Source organism: Montipora foliosa, chromosome 3, assembly GCF_036669935.1.
Source record: "Montipora foliosa isolate CH-2021 chromosome 3, ASM3666993v2, whole genome shotgun sequence".
NCBI lineage: Eukaryota > Metazoa > Cnidaria > Anthozoa > Scleractinia > Acroporidae > Montipora > Montipora foliosa.
Window position 1 is genome coordinate 56763897 of NC_090871.1, and position 21184 is coordinate 56785080.

General features: G+C 40.9%; 2 protein-coding genes across 5 annotated transcripts; both read right to left on the reverse strand.

The window, feature by feature from the left end:
* On the reverse strand, positions 1 to 855 carry LOC137996144 (serine/threonine-protein kinase mos-like). Its single transcript, XM_068841570.1, has one exon. It carries the CDS (start codon positions 853 to 855, stop codon positions 1 to 3), a length of 855 nt encoding a protein of 284 aa, XP_068697671.1.
* A 5451-nt stretch (positions 856 to 6306) lies between these two features.
* LOC137997748 (uncharacterized) lies at positions 6307 to 20933 on the reverse strand. Of its 4 annotated transcripts, XM_068843953.1 has the most exons (5): positions 20743 to 20933; positions 18624 to 18675; positions 16345 to 16428; positions 14984 to 15037; positions 6307 to 12350 (listed from the first exon to the last, which is right to left on the reverse strand). In XM_068843953.1, the coding sequence occupies exon 5, from the start codon at positions 12312 to 12314 to the stop codon at positions 8208 to 8210; it is 4107 nt and encodes a 1368-aa protein (XP_068700054.1). In that variant the 5' UTR covers positions 12315 to 12350; positions 14984 to 15037; positions 16345 to 16428; positions 18624 to 18675; positions 20743 to 20933; the 3' UTR covers positions 6307 to 8207. The 4 variants fall into 4 exon arrangements, with proteins under 4 accessions (XP_068700054.1, XP_068700052.1, XP_068700053.1 ...); XM_068843951.1 differs by lacking the exon at positions 18624 to 18675; XM_068843952.1 differs by lacking the exon at positions 18624 to 18675 and having other exon boundaries at positions 16345 to 16451.
* Between the last annotated feature and the right edge of the window lie 251 nt (positions 20934 to 21184).

A 21184-nucleotide genomic window follows, 5' to 3' on the forward strand; every position in this document is an offset into this window, starting at 1 on the left:
TTATACGAGCCACCCTTTCAGCAAGTTCACAATCTCCGGCATTGATGGTCGATCTGACGGGTCACCAGACCATGATGACGTCATCAGCTCCCGGTACCGATTGTCAATATCATTTCCTTCAGGAATCTCTGGGCGCAGATTGCAGGCAACGACGCGAAAAATGACAATTTGGTGGTTCTGCAATTTATATGGTATTTCTCGAGCCCAGAACTGCCACAAGCAGATTCCAAAAGAAAAGACGTCAGCTTTGAAACTTGGATTTCCTCCTTTCAACAGCTCGGGTGCTCGATATGCAAAGGTTCCAGTGAGGTACGATCTGGAAGGTGTGTTTGGCCGTTCCTCGATGATCTGGCAGCAGCCAAAGTCCGCAAGTTTGCAATGCCCGTCGTTTGCAATCAACACATTTGCAGGCTTCAGGTCCAGATGAGCGATTTTGTTCTCGTGAATATATTCCAGAGCGATTGCCACTTCGTATGCAAAAGTCACGCGGCGTTTGAAATCGATCTTTTCATCGGCGTCGTCAAGAACATGCTGTAGATTTCTTGGGCTCACGAATTCCATAATGATGAATGGTTGGTCTTCTAGGCTTTGCGCCATGTTGGCGCCTAACACTCGGACAATGTTTGGATGTTTCAGTGACAACACTTCTTGGTGCACCTCGGCCTGATAGCTTTGCATCGCAGCCTTCCTGTTGCGTGTGTTGGTGTGAAATTTCTTCAGTGCAACCTTGGAGTTATTGTGCGTCGCTTCGAATACGGAGCCAAATCCACCCGAACCCAACAGGCGAATAACGTCAACGTCATTGACGTCAATTCGAGGTATTAGTTGAACTGGTTCTTGATTAAGCATTCTCATTTTTTTCCTCTCTTTGAGCTTGAACAAGCTAGTTGCTTTCACTTGCTCGATTCAAAGCATCCAGAATTCCCGGGTCACAGAATAAGTACAGAGATACAAAGCATACTTCATGATCATTTTGTCGTGTTATATGCAAATTATCCAAAATTTCAAGCGTGCACTGAGGGAATTTAAACGTCAAGGGAATTTATTCAGCACCATTGAATAAAGGGAAGGAAACAATTAAAAGATAAACGAATGACCAGGTCTTCAAGTTCCTTGATTACCAAATATCTTTGCATAATTGGAAACTTATTTTGAAAGCAAAATCGGGTCTGGGTTCATTTTCCCGAAGGCCCAGAGACGTTTCTAGCGTACTGCTGTTCCATGAATTCCTCCGCATCTGCAAAAGGATGACTTTTCAAGACATGGAATTCTTTTAACAATTTTTTTCTCTTCTACAGGAACCAAGAACGGAGGAATGCTTTTCAGAGAGAGCGCATGATAGTCTCTACAATTTTCGGGCCGGAAGCGTTTTCAAGAAACGAGTCGCTGTTATTCATCGCCGCGAAGAAGATCACAAACTGAGAGACGCGCTCTGTAAAGGCGGGGACACTCCAGGCGACAAGTCGCTGCGAAAGGTCTCTGTGACTCTGGTTTGTACTACTTGCAAAACAAGTCGCTGCGACACGACGCCTGAACACGCAGTGGTCTCGTATGAAGGGTAATGTGAACTAGTTTTCTAATTCAATATGGCTGATCATATGGTGCCCCGGCTCATTGGTTCATTCATATTTTGTCGCAGCGACTTGTTGTCGGAAGTGTACTCACGGTGCGACAACGCTGCTTTTGCTAATTTTGTCGCTGCGATTGGTCGCTGGAATACGTGCGACTGATCGCGGCTACAAAATTCTGCAGCGGCGACAATGATTTTCATAAAATTAACCGTGTCACACAAGGCGAATTGTTGCGGCGACTTGTCCTCGCGACGTGTCGCAGCGACTTATCGCCCAGTGTGTCCCGGCCTTGAAAATCATGAAAGATTTGCCATAGTGCGCATGCGTCAAGTGACAATAATTTAATTGGGCGTTTATTATCACGATATCACTTAGGCCACAGAAAAAAAACGTTCATTGTGAAAAGAATTTTCAGGAGAAGGGATGATTCAAGTTACTCGCCCCCAACCGAGGTGGCCCGGCTTCTATTCTCAGACTTGACGTCACATGTGGATGGAGTTTGTTTGTTCTCCATCATGCTCACAGAGGTTTTTCTCCGGTTTCCCAGTTACCCTCAACTCAAAAACCAACCTACGATTTGATAAGAGTTGATTTGATTTGGTTTCTGTAACTTTTCCACAATTAGTGCCTCCGCGCCAAAATACTCTTAATAAAATTCATTATTATTATTTCATAAAAATTCTTTGACTTGGGCCATTTAAGTTTCGATAAGAATAAAAGGCAAACAGTGGTTACAAACATTTGCTTGAACTGCATAACTTGAACTGCATAATGCAGTTCAAGCAAATCTTTGGTAATGACGTCAAGGCGAAACTTTCCGGAAAGTTTCATGGAGAGATGACGTTGTTTGCATCCGCGTTCGCTAGGCCAATGAAAATTCATGGTCGTTTTATTTATTTTTTCGATAAGCCAATTAAATGTTTTGCATTTTTGTTTATGTTCTGTTTTTACGTGTATTTTTCAAGATCATGTGAAAGTGGCTCTAACATACTCGATTTACAATGGCAAACAACAATGAAACAAAAGATAATCCTTTACTCCAAGCATTTGAATCCGAGTAAAGGCCTCACCGGCCTCTTGTTTTAATTAATCAATTCCTTTAATGAGGGGTCTCCCAACAGCTCAAGCTCAAACTACTTCCATGTACAAATATGGGATTTTTTTTCTTTCCGCGCTGTACTTTACAGTACGTTTTTTGCCTATCTAGGTAACTCAGTTTCATGAAATTGAAATATCGTTAACATCATTCTGTTGATACAAATGTGCAACCTTCAATCTTATCTTGACTGGTTGTCGAAACAAATGGTTCTTGTCACATATAATTACACAGTGTTTGTTAATAAATGTCAGTGATCTTATCTACAACGGCAGCGTTAACGAGAATACCAACAGACAATAGCGCATTCAATATTTTGTTCAATATTTTTCCCTTCTCTACAAATCAACCACGTGAAATGAGGAAAACATTCATTCCACGTTTACACGTTACGTCATCGTCGCCGTGTTGGTAGACGAAACTTCAAAACGTCTCTCATTAGCTCCTTTAGTTCACACACCAGCAATAAAATTCTACGTTGAAGCATTGTTATCTGCGTCCCTAGGGATTGTTGCAAACCGCCTACATACGAAATTTCATAGACCGAATGCAAAAATGCATGACTGCTAACAATTATTTTATATTTTTGCAAATTCAGGGGCACCCAACGACTAATTTGTTGTAAAATGTATTATTATACCCCAGTTAATGAAAATAAATGTTATTAAGGCAATTTCAGGTGTTTTTCAGTGTTGCTGGGAAAACATTATCTGTTCCTTTTTCCCAGCAAGACACACAAGAAATTTCACAGCCAGCTAGATAAAATTGGTTGGTTTACCAGCCAGCTGACGAAATTTATTTCCCAGCCAGGAATTCCCCAGGAATTTTTTTTAGTCGTCCTCAGTCTTCAGAGTTTCTACAGCCAGCTCGGGTTGAAATGCTAGAAAAAGTCAGTAATTCCCAGGCAAAACCTCTATCAATAACAAAATTTCCCAGCCAGCTCATCGAAACACTTGTATTTTTGCCAGCCAGCAAGATTCCTCTGGGGAACAGATAATGTGAGGAACAGATTCTTTGGGTGCCCCTGCAAATTAGACTGACCAGCCTCGTTTTATATCCAAACTTCTTTCAATTTCACGCGTGCTAACGGGGGCAGTAAGGCCATTTAAGGTAATTCCCTTGAAGTTGTTCTACTATAAAACTTTTTTGGAAACTTGGCATAATTAACATTCATGATATGAACATTAAAAAAGTGCAATAAAAAAATGGGGTCACCGTGCTTGTTTACGCGTCAGCAGGCTCTTTAAATGGGGTATTTTTACTGGTTGCGCGTTTAAAATTCGAATCACCTTCATACAGAATTAAGTCTTCGTTACTTGAAAGATACAAAATTTTATTTTGAAAATAAAACTTCTTTTATTCACATAAGCAGTATTGCTTCATTTACGTCGTTTTTGATTGCCTGGCTGTGGGAATAGTGCACTCTTTAGGACAGTTCCGTGGTTAGCGTGAAGTCCTCGCGTTGTCAAAATACACTCAGTATGGAACTGTTTTCCAAAAAAAATCATGTTCTACTATCAAACTTTTTTTCTTCTTCGAATATGTTCTTTATTAGATTGTTCTTAGCAAATTCCTGTAAAACAAATCGGGGGTCACCGTGCTCGTTTGAGAGAAAAGGAGCATGTATTTCGCTATCGGGCTTAGTTTGAGCATGGTTAATACAGGGAAATAGTTATGAAACACTACAAATTTCTTTGTTGTAGGTTTTTGTTCTCTTTTTTGGCCTTGACCGTGCACAAAACACAATAGCTGTTTACTCCGTACTGAGGAACTAACCAATAGAAGCGTGTTGATTACGTAATTCATACATAGTGTATGAGCGCAAAACAAAAGATTGTGAAAGGTCGTGGACTTTCCAACCTAAATCTTGGCATCTTTGTTTGCTCCTTTGATGTTTGCCGAGCTTCCAAACCATTCTCCTCTATTAACTATGGTTTGAGGGAAATCTCTTACGTTTTGTACGCGCACGTGGTCATGAGCGCGCTCTAATGACGCGAGAAACGTTTGCAATAGGGATGCGCAATTCAATACCAAGGAATTACCTTAACACAGAAACAAAAGAACAATTTCTTGGCGGCCATTTTTGCATTCGGCCAATACCTCGTAAAATTACGTCATTCAACTCTTTCAGGATATAACTTGAACCATAGTTAATAGAGGAGAATGGTTTGGAAGCTCGGCAAACATCAAAGGAGTAAACAAAGATGCCAAGATTTAGGTTGGAAAGTCCACGACCGTGTACAATCTTTTGTTTTGGGCTCATACACTATGTATGAATTACGTAATCAACACGCTTCTATTGGTTAGTTCCTCAGTACGGAGTAAACAGCTATTGTGTTTTATGCACGGTCAAGGCCAAAAAAGAGAACAAAAACCTACAACAAAGAAATTTGTAGTGTTTCATAACCATTTCCCTGTATTAACCATGCTTAAACTATGGATCTGAAATAATTAGTGTCCATAAAACAAAAGAACAAAGCCAAACATAACAATTAATTAATACTTAATTAACAGGGCCTAACCGGAATAACAATGGTTCTATTGTCTTCCGCCTTTTTAGTCCAGTCTGAAAGTCTACCGAACTCGCAATAGGCCTTTCTCGATATAATAAAATTCAGCTTGAAAGAGAGGATTAGAGGACAAAGACAAACGAAAGTCGATGATATGCAAATATGTTTCATTTTCATTCCAATGTGTTTCTATTGTTTTTGTCATCACTACCTCACTATCACGTTGAAGATTTTGATGTTTCGAAACTGGCCTATTTTCAAGACAAGACACGACGATTATTTTATTCATGTGTCAAGATAATTCTAGCGCGTCAAAAAGGCCCTACCAATACACGACACCTAATTCCTTAAAAATTAAGATTTCTTATGAATTAAAACTACTTGACGTGCACCCTGTACCATTAAGGCTTTCAAGATCTTTACCGATCATCAGCCTTTCGAAACCGACCATAGTTGGAGCAACTCTTTCCTCGAACCGTGGTAACCCAGATCCCAGCTGGCGTGATAGGCTTAGCTGGTGATGCGAATAACGGACTTCAGCCCCTTCTGCGCATTCTCAGAAATTTGAAACAATAACGATCGTCAACGGTTGCAACATACCATTACCGAGACTGTGCAAATTTTTCGCTGTTCTTGGCGCTGACCAAAAGAAAACCGCACTCTGTGGATGAAAATGGTCACGGCCGTCATCACTGGCGCATAAGGTTATCATGATTATGCTTACCGTATTTACTCGATTAAACGCCGCGTTTGTTAAATTTTGCCGTCTCCGATGTGGCGTTTATTTCAAAATCATGTTTGTTGAATCACTGACAACAACTACCGTAGATCGTTTGTAAATACTATTTAAAACAGAAACGCGTTTAAAGTTCTAGCGAAAGGTCGGCCTCGGTATACCGGCAAAATTCTTGCTGTTGACAACGCAACTGCAGATCGCAAAAATTCTGAAGAATGAGCTGCAAAGTATGACCACTTCGCACTTAAAAAACGTCGTCATATAGGAAAAGAAATTTCCAAAGCTGTATCCTTGCGTTGCAAGTGAGGACCGGGCTTTTCATTGCTTCTGATTTCGACGGCAAACGGAGGAAAAAGGGGACGACCTCAAATGTTTTGGCATGCAGTGAATGAGACGGATAGTTCGAGACGCTGTGTAAGAGTGGAGGGTCCCTCTTCTCTGCTTCCTCGGTCTTTCTCCTCAACGAGGAAGAAGGTAGAGAAGAGATACCCTAGAAAGAAGGTTGGGGGAAGAGACAAAGTTCCATTTTGTGAGCACATTACGTTACGGTTTTGAAAACAATACTCTAGCTAACAGCAGATCTAGATGCAACCATCTTTATTGTGCACCAAGAAATGTATCCGAAAATTGTAATGTATTTGAAATACACTTTTCGTTTGTCATAATTCGGAGCCCCTTTGGCTCCAGGATTTAAAAAAAATTGACATTAGCGTCATGTTATCATATGTCATTGCTGGTGCATAAAACGGCGCCTAATTTGCGCCATAAAATTTCTCTCAAATCTAATAACAATCAAGTTCAAATAACAATTATTCCATGAGCCCGAGTTGGATGTGAAGTGATAAAATAACCAACGAGCGCGTATAATCACTTCATATCCAACAAGGGCGAATGCAATAATTGTTTTAGTAAATTCTCAAACCGGGGTTTGCCGCCGATTTTTATTTCCACAATTTTGCAAAGCGTCCGGAAAGAGCATCTTGGCGCACTATTTTCCATATGACGTAAAACTTCGACTATTGACTCATAGTCGGAGTTTTTTAGCCAATCAAAAAGCTAGAAATGCAATAGTCGGAGCTGAAAATTTACTAAAATGCAATATTTTGAATGTGTTAAAAAAGAAGCTTTCAATACAAAAATATGTTCGAGTAATACGAAAGAGAAGCTATAACTTTGGTTGTTCGGTCTTGAAACAAATAAAAATCGTAATGCACTGAATCTGTTCATAATTTATCCCTGCCCACTTTTCTCCTCAGTTCTTTCTGATAGTTATGAATCACAGGGATGGAAGCCTTTCGAATCTGTTACTATTCGACAGTTTCTTACAACAAAGAACCCAAGGCAAGCAAACACTTACCAAAGCCGATCTTTTTTATCTCGAGGGCGAGTTGGCCTTCGCTTTTCACGGCACCACATCTTTCTACTGAAATGTGAATTAAGACTCGCGATACCTGAGCATACACAAATACATCCATGGATGATCTAATCCTTTAACAAAGTCTAGCTGTCACCGTACGCTTTTGCTTTTTTAAGGACGGTGCCTACTATTTCAAAGGTATCTTTCTACCGGTTTATGAATATGCAGGAAAAGCAGATCTTAAAGTGTGTTATTAAAATCCAAAAAGAAAATTGGGAGTAACCACGCATTTTTCAAAGATAATTAATCAACCATATTTGCAAAAATCTTTTAAATACAAAGCAATGTATGGCGTTCTTTTCCAAATTGAAGCTTAACTATCTCTGAAAAATGCGTGGCTACTCCCAATTTTCTTTTTGGATACCAAGAGTACTTGCTGAGTTCTGCTTTCTCGGCATAGTTTTAAACTGCGCAAAAATATCCCTGTATTGTTAAGCACCTCCAATAGGAAACCTGAGTATCTTGAGATGCGTAGAACGTATGCACAGTAACAAAAGTACGCACCGTCCTTAAAATTCCTTTTATCACCATCTCCTTCTCCATCTGTGTTAGCGAGGCCAAATTTTACACAACGACGAATGCGTGATTGTTGCGAGCCTGAGATGTTTAGATTCAACGCTTCTATTACAAATCACAACGCGGCTGTGGACATCTTGAGTCTAGAAAATAGTTTGATTTGCAGCCTCACAGAAACCACTGCTCGGTTATCATTTGCGACCAAAACCTGCGCACTCAGTAGAAAATGTCAGAAATCATTTCTCGTTATCACGTGGAATGGCAAGGGAACACCCAAAACCTCTACCTTTGGTCGTCACAGGACAACCAAGAATCGTAGTCTGACCGTTCGCCGCTTCCTTCGCTATGCACCAATGGCCTGTTACACTGCATGCTTGTCGCATAGCCATAGATACTCTTTTGTACGGTCATTATAAGTGCAGACCAGTGGACCGACCCTCCACCAGTCGGGCGACATCTCCAAAAGAGTGCACAACTTGCCACGGCTAAGTCCATCGTAGCTCAGCAGATACTTCAAATCGTCCTGCATAAAGCTTGTGCAGGTCTCCTTAAGCTCGGGAAACAAAAAGAAATAGTGTTCTAGAAGATCCTGCACGTCCGTGATAAGCATGTCACGAAACTTACGCGATTCGCCAAACACAATCTTGACTGGCACGCACGACGAGTGAGAGGCAATCTGCGCGTCATTTTCTCGCATCATGAAAGCGAGTTTTAAGAGTTTGCATGCGCGCGCACCTAGGGCATTGAGGAAATTCTGGATGTTTGGAATGCGAAAACCTGGTCCTTCAGTAAGATGCCAATATCCGGGACATTCGCAGAGAAAATGCACTGCAAAGCCGTCAGTAATCGGCGAGTTTACGAGGAGACGATTTTTGAATGGCGCGCTTTGAAATCCGATGGGGAAGACAGCAAGAAGTCTTGGGCAATAGCAGTCGTCCAGGAGGCTCCCAGCTTCACTGAAAAAAACCCCAAGCCTTACTTGACTGGCGCTTGCTTTAGAAGGCAGTTTAGGATGCAGCTCCATGCTTGGAACATCACCAGCAATAATTGCAGCCTCTTTGCCCAGGGCGTGGCCCCAGGAGCAAAAGTTGTCATCTTGGTTGATGCTATCAAGAAGCGCTGGCTTCTTAACACCGGTGCGTTCACACACGGAGCAAACTACTCGTCTGACGTAACGTAAACCAGGATAACGAGTGTCCACTACCATCTTAACGGCTGTTCTTAGGTCGGGGAGAATGCAACATGGTGTTGATCCTCGGATGATGACCTTCAACTTGTTCTCAAATGGGACACCTTCGACGCTAACTCGGTGTACTTCACGGTTTTCAGCCAAAGGATGAGCTGTTCTTTCTTTGCAGTGCAAAGGACAACCCATATTGGCAATCGAAGTGGTGGCGAACACCATGTGGAAACGATAGAATGTGGGCTCGACAACGAGGCTGTTGGGAAGGCCTCGTTTCTTTATGGCGATGATAAGATCGCTGAAAAACGTCGGAGGAAGAAAACTAAAATGAAATTCGCAACTAATCTGCCGATCGTCACGCATGGGTTGATCGGGCCACGTGTCCTCGTCTGGGCGTCCAATAGGCAACTGAAAAGGAACAAGGTCTTCGGTGTCGGAGATGGGGACACACAAGCCAAGGTTTCTGAACAACGTCAACATGGAAAACCGCTCTCCCTCGGGCACGTCAGGCCAGGTCTTGGCCAGGTTGTCGATGCGTAAAATTCCGTCCATTCCGGAACTTGCGCCCGATTTTGAGCCGACAAGAAGGCACAACTGCGTAGAAACCCACGACGGATCTATGAAAATCACATCGCCAACGTCGGGCATGTCTTCGTACCACAAGATTTCTCCTTGGGAATGGAAATACGTCATAAGCGCTTTGAGCTTGAAGTCCTGCTTCACTCCGCAGCCATTAGCGATCTCCCGCAGGCGGTCATAAGTGAGTAGTGGCCACTTTTTTAACTCAATCTCCGCATTGCACATCTCATGAATGCGATCCCGCACGTACAGGCACTTTTGCGGGATTCGGGAACTGACCTTAGTGTTGAGAAGGACATGGGCACTAGAATACACCGCAACTTTCAGTTTCTGTAGGCTTCCGTTCTTCGAACTGAGAAAGTTCTTGGGAAACTGGCCCTGACAACTCACTTCATAATACCCTATCACGTGAGGAATGCAGGGCTCTGGGACGAGAGTACTAAGACGTGGGATCTGTTGTTCCTGGACGTAAAACATCGACCCACCGGAGCCCTCGCAAATCAGGTGCCCCTCACACAGACCACAATGAGGTACCGCTTCCCCTTCAAACTGGCGTTTGTGCTCCCGACGATACTTGCTCAGGAGGATTTCTATGTCTCCACGAATCCGTGTTCGGATTTCCTCGTTGAGCTTCGGGTCGTCAGCATGAGTACCAACGAGAAGAACGTGTGAATTCGGGGCTCTGGAGAAAATAAATTGCAACCACAGTTCTAATCTACCGAGCTGGTTCACCACTAACGACGTTTTGCTGACTGTGTAAGCGCTCATGTCGAAAACGACTTGGTAAAGAGTGTTCTCCGAAAGAAAGAAATGATGACAGCAGAAAAAGTTGTCGTCTCCAGCTAAGTCGAATACTTTCAACTTTAAACGCATCAGATCCATCGATGAAATCTCCACCCCACCAGTCCTTGTGACGTCTCCAACACCCCCGATTCTCCAGTCCTTGCTTTGACTTAGAGACTTAACGAGGGAGGTTTTGCCGACCTCACTCCCCCCCACAATAATCATCTTAATCTGGCTGTTAGCCACTGGATCGTCCAAGAAATCACTAAGAAATTCCAAAATGCTGTCAGTTCCTTTGCTGAGAACATGGCTCGGAGGGAACCTCAAGCGATTCCTCGTAAACCAGAGATTGCGCAGATTGTTCAACAAGCCAAGAGAAGGAGACATCTTTTCCAGCTTGTTGAAACTCAGGTCAAGCGTTTCCAACGAGCCTAAGCATCCAAGAGTATCAGGAAGATTGTCAAGTGCGTTCCGATCGCAGTGCGCAAACTTCAGCTTCTGTAGTCTGGAAATCGTGTGAGGGAGTTTCCGTATCTTGTTTGAGCTTAAGCGCAAACGCTGCAAGCCTTTTAACTCCCCGAGTTGTTCCGACAAACGCGAGACGCCCGACTTGACGACACACAAGCTCTTCAGACTTGTTAATGAATAGATAGTTCCAGGCAACTCAGAGGAACCGAAATCGCAGTTCGTAATGGTCAGAGATTCCAAGCAAGATTGCACGTGCGATAAATCAAACAAAGTCGGTCCGTCAGCGTTTACTATAGTCAGTGATCGCACTGGTAGCATTGGGACGGTCTCGTTCACAAACTTGGCCACGTCTGTTCCGTTTTGACCAATCAAAAGGATTCTACCGAGCGGGCGAGGTGAAGCTGAAGTGTAAAAGAATGTCAACTGTCTCGTGAATTCAGCGATGTCACTGTTGACCACACGTTCAGAATCCTCACAATCATTGACCCAGAACTCGCACAACTTCTGCCAACAATCCGGTGGAGCGGCCATTTCGCAGCCGCTTTCAAGTAGAAAGCGCACCGCTCTTAAGTTGTCCTCTCTAAGCGCGACGTCCAAGGCAGTACACAATTGCTTGTCCTTGGCTGTCAAGTCTATGGCATCCACCAGGAATTCCAGAGAAGGAAGATGATCGAGTTTGGCGGCGCGGTGAAGCAAGGTTGTCCCATCTTTCTCAAATTCGGGCGAATACGAGGAGAGTTTCATACGATCCATGGTACTCACTATTACAGCGGTATCAAAAATTTGCCTGACTTCATTGTCACATGTGGAACATTCCATGTACCTAACACCGCCCACCTGCTCTGCATACGCGGCCCCTGTCACAGCGTAAACCGGTTTTTTGGAAGGATCTTTTTCGTCCCAGAGTTCGCGCCACTCCGTTTGCGTTCCCACCAAAATAAACGGAGTTATGGGGCAGTTTTGCTGGATTTCTGGTATCCACTTTGTCAAGGCGTTCTCCCACGACGCCAACCGAACAACGGAGAAACAAACAAGGAAAACGTCCGTATTAGGGTAATCATCGGGTCTGATATTATCAAAAGCTGCATGACATGGAGCGTCACGCACATCCAAGAAAATGTGACGCCCACCAATGGTAACCGTGCCCGACCAATGATCGAGAGAGTCCTGGTGCGACTCTATACTTGACACACTTCCCCTCTCGGCCTCGCTATGAATGACTCTAAAGTTTGGATGCGCTGGAACGTAATCAACTCGCATTGAACATTCTTCATTGCTTTTCTCGTCTCCGTTCACAAACGCCTCGTTAAAGTGACCTGTCACCTCGGTAGTTTCTGTCGCTGTTACATCTGTGGATGACTCGACTTCAGCGTTCATCAGGGCGACATATTTGATGAAGAGTTCCCGCTTGTCGACATTTTCGTCTCCCACAAGCACGCACTTCACCCTTCTCATGACTTTCAAGAGTTTTAAATTTTTTCACAGTAGCCCCTGTAAGCGAAAAATAAAGCGCTATTGATAAATGGAAAGGACTAAAATTGCAGTAACACATTAACGTTAGCTTATTTTATATTTGTGGCCAGATAACATCGTGCTCTGCTTAGATAGTAGTAAGCCCTTCCGATATTGTTATCCTAGAATGTGAAAAATTCACGAGAATCAAGCACCGTTTATACTTGGCACCCATGCAAAAGCACCTCGCAGGGGCCCTGCCTCCAGAGGTACTCCGGCTAAGGTACCAATTTGAGCACTTGATCTGAACACTTTTCCATCGGTTCCCTAACCTCTGAGTCCACAACCTATGAAAACGTTGACGAATGTGCCGCTTCCCAGCTAGCCGAGGTTTTATTTTCTTTTTGCGTTGTACGGGAAAAGAGACCCTTGCCATGGGTCGAAGGAAGGGTCGAAGCTCACTGTGTTGAGCATGCGTTGTGGTTACTTAGCGACCTAATCCTCACGTGATACTTCATGCTATTTGGGCTCACTTAACAACAGCGGAATTACTGTAAAGGAATGCGCGGGACACAATGGGTTCAAGTTACAGTCAGCAAACATCATCATAAGGAATATGGTTTAAGGAGTGCTGTCCAAGGTTGTGGAGGGCGGTTGGATCAAAGTGAGTTTCGATCCATGGCAGAGGTGTCTTTTCCCGAACTCGTCAGCCCAGGAAACTCAAAAGAAAGAGACCTCTGATAGCTAAGAAGTGTGCCGTAAAGCCGATGACACACGGTTCAACATCCTGCAACATTTGTTGCTCAACAAATGTTGAACAATGTTGCACAGACGAGTTGAACGGAATAGAGAAGGGCCCAGTTGTTCGAAAGCCGATTAAGTTAATCCAGGATAAGGGTAAAGTTCTGTTTCATGTTTCAGTTCAACTTTTTGGTGAAAGTTTCTTTTGCATACTTTTGTTTTTCAAGATTGACTTCTTCTACTGATTTTACCGAATATCACCGTTGAACAGCATTTGGGAGTAAAGAAATAAACTCCTTGGTTAAGTTTTAATCTCGGATTAGCGTTTATCTGCGTTAACCGGGCCCTGGTCTCTATTTTCGTTCAGCATCGTTCAATAACGTTCAACGTGTTGAATGGCATATTTCAACATTCAACATGGCATGACACACTGTTCAACATTTGTTGATCAACAAATGTTGAACCAACGATTAAATGATATATGAAATGGATCATGTATGAACTGCGGATATGAAATCAAGTGAAGCTATGATCCTCGCAGTTATGAACGCAATATTTGCAATTCCGTAAAGAAGCCTAAAAAAAAATGACCAGCTCCCAACGTCAGTGGCTTCATAGCTCAGTTGGTTACAGCGTCGCACTGGTATCGCGAGGTCACGGGTTCAAACCCCGTTGAAGTCCTGAATTTTTCAGGCTTCTTTACGCAATTGCAAAAATTGCGTTCATAACTGCGAGGATCATAGCTTCACTTGAAATGTTGAACCGTGTGTCACCAGCTTAAAACATGCGAAAATTGAATGACTTATACACAAGACCGGGATAAACATGGTGGATGCAACAAATTATTTTGAGCAATATAGCTTTGAGTCTGAACAGAATCTATTTTTCTTCCCATAACAAAGTAACAGCGTTGAATGGGTTCATAAGAACTATTGGTCTTTTTTCGGCCGCCATTTCAATACGAAAGGAGTCATTTGGTAACTGAAGAAAAAATCACCCATCAATCCATCTAAAATATGTTCTTTATACACAAAAACCAACTAACACATTTATTTTTGAAGAGACAATATTTTTTCACTGGTGACTCATGGATACTTGGAAATTTTGCAGGAGTCAAACCTACCGCCTTCCGATACTTGTTCGGATTCTCTTCCACTGAGTTATAGGGGTAGCAGAACGTTTCGCCCCATAGCGAGCTCGCCCCGTCCGAGTACGCCCCTAACCCAGAACGCCCCCAGCAGTTCGGATTCGACCCTGAAAACGTATATTTGAAGGTGGCTACGTCTACCTTTAAACATATTACAGAAGATTTTTCGTTATATAGAGGGGGCGATTTCGGTTAGGTTTGCGGGTCGAACTCGAAATGTTGGGGGCGAACTGTCGAGAGGGCGAAACGTGGGTAATTCGTCGTTGGACACTCGTGGGGCTTGGTTCAGGTGACAATTTATTGTTCCGCTATACTGCTGACTAAAATTGTAGAAACGGTAAATTCTTGCTATTGAAATGAATGAATGACATGAAAAGTGCTAAACGCAGTAGATAACATGAGTAGATGACATTTTTTTCATATTAATTTTTCTTCCAAAATTTAGACTTCTGTATTTGTGTTTTTATTTGTTGTTGTAGTCAGTGTGTTGCCTCACGATTTTCACCAATAAAACACAAGAGCAAACATTTATAATTCAGAAATCAAGGTATTCCTGTTTGTAGTAAAAAGCTCTTTTAACTGGCGAGGTGGTGACCTTTGTAACATGAACAATCGATGGGGCCCCAGAGGGCAACTGCCTCAGAAAGAAATAAAAATATTTTCAAGGAGCATTACCCTTTTAGTATACTCAAGTCAAAGCAATTCCACAATTTCTTAAATAAACAATAATATTGTTTTGCAACCTCATTGCCTTGAAACTCTATTCAGTCAATGGAAAACTCACCTCAAATTCATGACCTTGTCAACTTTCTTACTTCACTGAAGATCATCACCTAATCTATTTGAAATAGAGAAAACTAATTATTTAAAACAATTTGTGTCTTAAGTAACTGATAAGTCTGTGCAGGTGTATGAAAAAACTTGTGTGCTTCATTATCATAATATCATTACATGTATCTTATTATGCACGTATGAAAAATTAGACATATTTTCTTGACTCTTAGATATATATAAGGAGTATCTAATTAGTAATCAATCATTTTAATAGCAGAGTTTTATGCGTCAGGGATACAGGGGTAGGGTAAAAGTAGGGGTTTATAAATTTATTAGTTTTCCGGGATTATTCTTTATAGTGTACAGATAGGTAGGTAGTTGACCACCATTAGTTTACATACATACATGTATTTGTAAACTAAGATAATTCTGACACATAAATAAAGTCTTTATTATTTTTATCACATGTGTATTAATAAAAACAACAAAGATTTCACATGCAAAATAAGCATCTTATTTCCATAAAAAAAACACAATATGATAAGCCTTTTTTTATCAGATAAGTCCAGAAACGCTCTTAATTACATGTAGATGCATGCAGATTTCAATTAATTAGCATCACAGTGTCCTCTGGCTCTTCTCCGCGACTTGAACATCACTCGTCTCTTGTTCATGTAATACAGGCAATTAACACCACAAAGTGTTCTCAAATGCTACTCCTCAAATACATGCAAGGATAAACGGCTGCATTTACTCTAAGCTAAAAATAAATTATGCTAATTACCCTTACCTTATTGTTGGAAATAAGCAGCAATGGCTTAGACTAAAAGGGACACTTCACGTTGGATGTCAAAATTGAGTGTGCATCTCAATTGGCCTTTTGCAACTAACGATCACACGGTACAAAATCCGCCATGCTGGAGGGCAAGCTCATTTTTATTCGCCCACTGGGACATTAAAACAAAGAGACGTGAACCAGTCAAGCTTGACTTGCCTTTGTTTTAATGTCCCAGTGGGGGAATAATAACGAGCTTGCCCTCCAGCATGGCGGATTTTGTACCATGTGATCGTTAGTTGCAAAAGGCCTATTAGACCAATTTCGCTAGTTAACCCAATGTTGTACCCAATTCAAATCCTTTGGGAATAAAATTTTGTACCAAGTATTTCCACATTGATCATTTAAATGTGAATGCTAAATGTACATTATCATGCAAATTCAATACACAAAGAATCTTAATCCAGAGAGATTTGAATTGCGAACAACATTGAGTTAGCTGAATTAGTCTATTTGGTGCAAATCTGAACAGAAATATATATTTTTTTTATCACAACACTTGCTTGCATGTGTTTGTTAACCCCAAGATAGCTTACCAGTTTATGGACAAAGGTGGCATTCCCAGGATACAAGGGCAACCTTCATTTCAGTCAAATCTATCATGGTTCTCTCTTATTGCTCTGTAATCAAAAATATACCTTTTCTGTTATATCAGGTTTTGAGGATTAGTACAACTACTAGAATTATCCTACATGATACACAATAACTGATACTGAACAGAATTATGAGATTTTAATGAGGCTTTCACAAGGTGATAGCCCAGAGTATCACTGATATTCAGATCACATTTTGATGTCAACATGGAATCTAAAGTTTTTGATGATGATGTCAGCTATATGCATCTTTCTTCTAGAATAGATCACAGGCTGGTGAGAACCAATCACAATATGTATTATTGAGAGTATTATTGACTTTCAAGCGTACAGACCATCATTCAGGTACTTTTGGCTCTCTTCTCTTGCCTTATATAAGGGCTACCATGCTTGCAAATCCTCTCATAAGTCATTACACAGGGTAAATCAGCGTTACAAGTGATTTAAAGGGTGACTACTTTTTGCCTCTGACTTTTACATGTGAGTACATCACAACTCATGATGTACTCACAACTCTTACTACCGGGTATTTATTCAGTGGTTTTGTGTCAGACAGTGTAATTTTCAGGGTTATTTTGACTTTCCTGTCTGTTTCTGATCCAATTCTGGATTTTACATTTTCCGTATACCCCTTGAATGATTTCCATACAGGTCCCTATCTACTTTATTATGCATTCAGAATAAATTATGTTAGCCCTACTGATGGAAATGGGCCCACAAAAGGACAGAGAAAAACTCTGACCAGGGTGGGAGAGTTTTTCTCTGTCCTTGTGTGGGCCCATTTCCATCAGTAGGGCTAACGCTCACATGGTTCATATGGGACTGAAATCTAGCACTTCACATTACACTCTATTCAGTTAACTCTGTTTAAAATATAAGACTTAGTGCTACACGGCTAACGTTTGTATAAACGTAACCTTTCCTTGTATCAAATATATACATATTAGCTAATTTTACATAAAAAATGAAGAAAAATGGATTTCCTTTTTTCCTTTTCCCTTTTTTTTTTTTTCATCCACATCTCTCACAACATGTTAGAATTAACTCTTAGTTAGAACTCTTCTCTTCCTAGTACATGCAGGTGTTAGATCCTGTTCGGATTTTCTTCTGCATTTTTTGTTCACTTGCAATGTGACCGAACTAACCTCTGTATAACTGAATGTACTTGTCCCTGTACAGGCTTTCTGATAGGGCGCGATAAAAAAATGCAAATTATGCAACATTTGCAGGGCAGATTATGTGATTAGAGAGACCAATTATGTGATAAATAATGTAAATTATGCGATTTTTTTTTCTGAGCAATTTTAATTAAACTTGTTTTTCAAGTTTCAGGATAAAAAAACAAGTTTTTACTTCCCTAAAGACATTTTGAACACAAGGGAACAGTAATTATAAATCTTGATCGACATAAGTTGGGATAAGTAAAAAAAAAGAGGTCTTCTGCACTATTGGTGCACCACGTTAAAAGTTGAAAGGACACAGCTAACATGCCAAATGAATGATCAATAATTATTAATATTCCTGTATGCTAAGACTAGCTTCTTACACTTTGTTTTTGTAGGCAGTATTATATTTCTGAACAGATTTGCTAATCTGAACAAAGGGTGTGTTTGTGTTACACCAATCGGCAACTCTTTTAGAATGAGAGTCGTACCAGGTCCCTGACATGCAAAATAACGCGTTGAACTTCAAATGTTTAGAAATCGAAGGTAACAAAGGCTTTTTAGCCGTTTTCCAAGGAAAATCATCTTAAAAATGGCGTATTTATGCAGGAACTCCTAAGAAACTTGTTGATTTATGTTTTATTTTATGAATTTTGTGCGTTGTTTTGTGAATGCGATTTTTTGTTACAATTGTTCGATCGGATGCGATTTGAGGTCGATTGTGCGAAATTGCACCAACGCGTAATATCAGAAGGCCTGCCTGTACTAAACCACTGAGCTATTAAACATCTGAAGTTACAAATTCCCACCATTAATTTTCTATTAGTTTACTCAGAACTCCACCGTGAACTGTTATGTGGGATGTCTGTGGCAGACCACATTATATGGGATGAGTTTGGTCATCATTGATTGTAGTCGCTTTTGGAATGTGCTTGTACGTGATTCAGTAAGTTAAGCCCTGTTGGCCAGGGTTTCTATTCTATTTGTGTGATCACAGAGAATTCCCCTTACTATTAACTTGTGCATGTTGCTCTAAATCAGTACTGTTAAGTTACCAACCATAATTTATTGCTCCACAAAATAAGGACTCTTTTTCAGTAGGCAAATTTCCCTATGAAATGGCAAAAAACAACTTTAAAAAAACAATTTCAAAGGTTTGAAAATGAGCTTTCCCGACAAAAATGTATTTATTCCAAATCTCTCTCAACCAGAGTGACTTGATTTTCAAAGCAATTTCGGTTTCACTGTCTTTGCATTTGACATCAAGAGGATGCATTGCGAATATTCGGTCAGGTTGGATTGCACTAAAGATGTCAAAACCTAATTCTGTTATCTTGCATTCCAATGCTAAAAGAGGAACTTCAAAGCTATTATAATGAACATTCTGACAGGTGGGTTTTTACCTTATTTCACCCAAAAAATAGTTGGCATCCATTGGTTATTACCAGTGCAGTTCATGCTTATCAAATTAAAGTCAAATTGACCAGAAAACCAAAGGTTCCATATGTTCTTTAACTTCTTTACTCCATGTCTTCATTGTCACTGTCTCCAAATTACTAATAAGAAGGTTGTTATGCATAGATCTAATGACTGCTCTATTGATGCTGAGGTCAAGAAATGAACTTTTCAGACATCAAAGGACACATGACTTGTATCTATAGGTAATGGCAATACATGTACTTAATACTAATGCAGAACCTGAATAGCTCAGGCCACACCAGCATCACTACAGACGGTCTCACTACGTTTTTAAGAAGGTTGTCTAAGTCTACTAAACAAATACTAAACCAATAAAATTATTACAATCCACTCCTGGACCAGTTTTACCATTACTAAGCTTTTTTCATTATTTTCGGCCTCCTCCTTTTTTCCACTCTCGCTCCCCAATTTTACAAATGACATACAAAGGAAATGCTAAAATTCTCATGACACAAGAGCTTTTTATGTGCTCCAAACAGCTGGCTTACAACTCTCACTGGGCCTCAGTCAGTCCTGACATCTTACATCAACCGACGCATCCCACACTCACGCCACAAGGCGTCTTATTTTTGAGAGGTTGCCTGTGGTTACCATTGAACGCAAGTGAACCATTGAAAAGAATGCTGGAAAAATGTTCCTTTTTTTGTGTTTCATTAGGAAAATAGGAGCAACTTCAGAATACCCGGCCACAATTGCGTGACATTGAACGCTTGCTCCCTTAGTTCCGCAGTCGTGTTGTAATCATTAAAGTAAAAAGAAAATTTTATGGGTCAATGAATGTAAGTGTTGTGAAAATATTGCTCCCGACTTCCCGCACTCCCGCTGTTGAAAAAAAAAGAATATTAAATGGGTCTAGAACTAGTGCTCCCGCAGTCCCACATTCCCGCAGTGGAAAAAAAATATATTAAACGGTATTCTGAAGTTTAGCCGGAAAATAATAATTGTCAACCCATGCCATTGACTCCTAGCAGTGGGACTTAATAGATTTTACTCTGTCTAATGGCAGACCATGCATTTTACTTGTCAAATAGTCCGGGACCGGAGATTCAGGAGTCAATGGGTTTAAATAAATCAGCTTAAACAAAAGACCACAGCGCTATTGCATATTGCTATTGTTTTCATAAAACATAAAGGATCGTAGGCATAATAAATTAAAGGCCTCTGCGGAAATCTTGCCACTTCTTGGAGGAATAATTTCAATTGTTTCACAAGGAAGTAAACGACAGATTATACTATTTAATTCTAACTTGCCTAGCTTTGATTTAGCCATAAAACTCCTCATTATTCCGCGGAATGCTGTAGACCACATAAGGCATTTATTTTGTACCATCGAGAACGGTCGTCGTCCCTCGATCTTATAAATGTTAAATTTCGTCACTGCTCAATATCGATCTATAAATAGTTTGCCCAAACTGTGCACGCAGTCTCCATAAAAAAATAGTTGACGTAAAGCCGGGAGAAACTGCAGCAATAAGTTTGTAAAGTAACATGAATATGATCTGATCCGACCTTACAGCAATATTAATACAATCGGAGTCCCTTTCAAATGGGCATATCACCGATTTAACATCGGCCAAAATTACCAAGATTGTTATCTTGAGGTAGAAACAGTGCTAATGATGATGGTGAATAATCATTAATTAAGCGTATTTTTTCACAACAATGCGAAATTTTGGATTAACTTGAAATTTTGACTTACACAAACAGTCCCAAGAAATTGCGGGCAGGAAACAAGCTGAAGATAACGTGGTGCAGTCGCTTTCCTCCAGTCTTTTGCAACAACCTTAGACACCACCGTTGATTAAATCCCCAAATCGTCGAATATTTTAAAGGATCTTAAAACCACATACTTTGAAACACACCAAGCACGGAAATTTACATGTCCTTCGATGTCTCTCTTTAGTACCGAGTCCCTCCACAAGGTTCATTTGACACCGGATGTCCGGTCGGCCACACCAAGCCTTAAGCCCCATTTACACGAGCAATTTTTCCTTGACAAGGAAAAATTGCTCGTGTAGATGGGGAATAGTGGACAAATTTTCCTTGTCAAGGAAAATCTGGCGTGCTAGCTTTTCCTTGACAAGGAAAAATTGTCAAGTCAGAAATTTGCTCGTGTAGATGGACTACAAGGAAAATGTGAC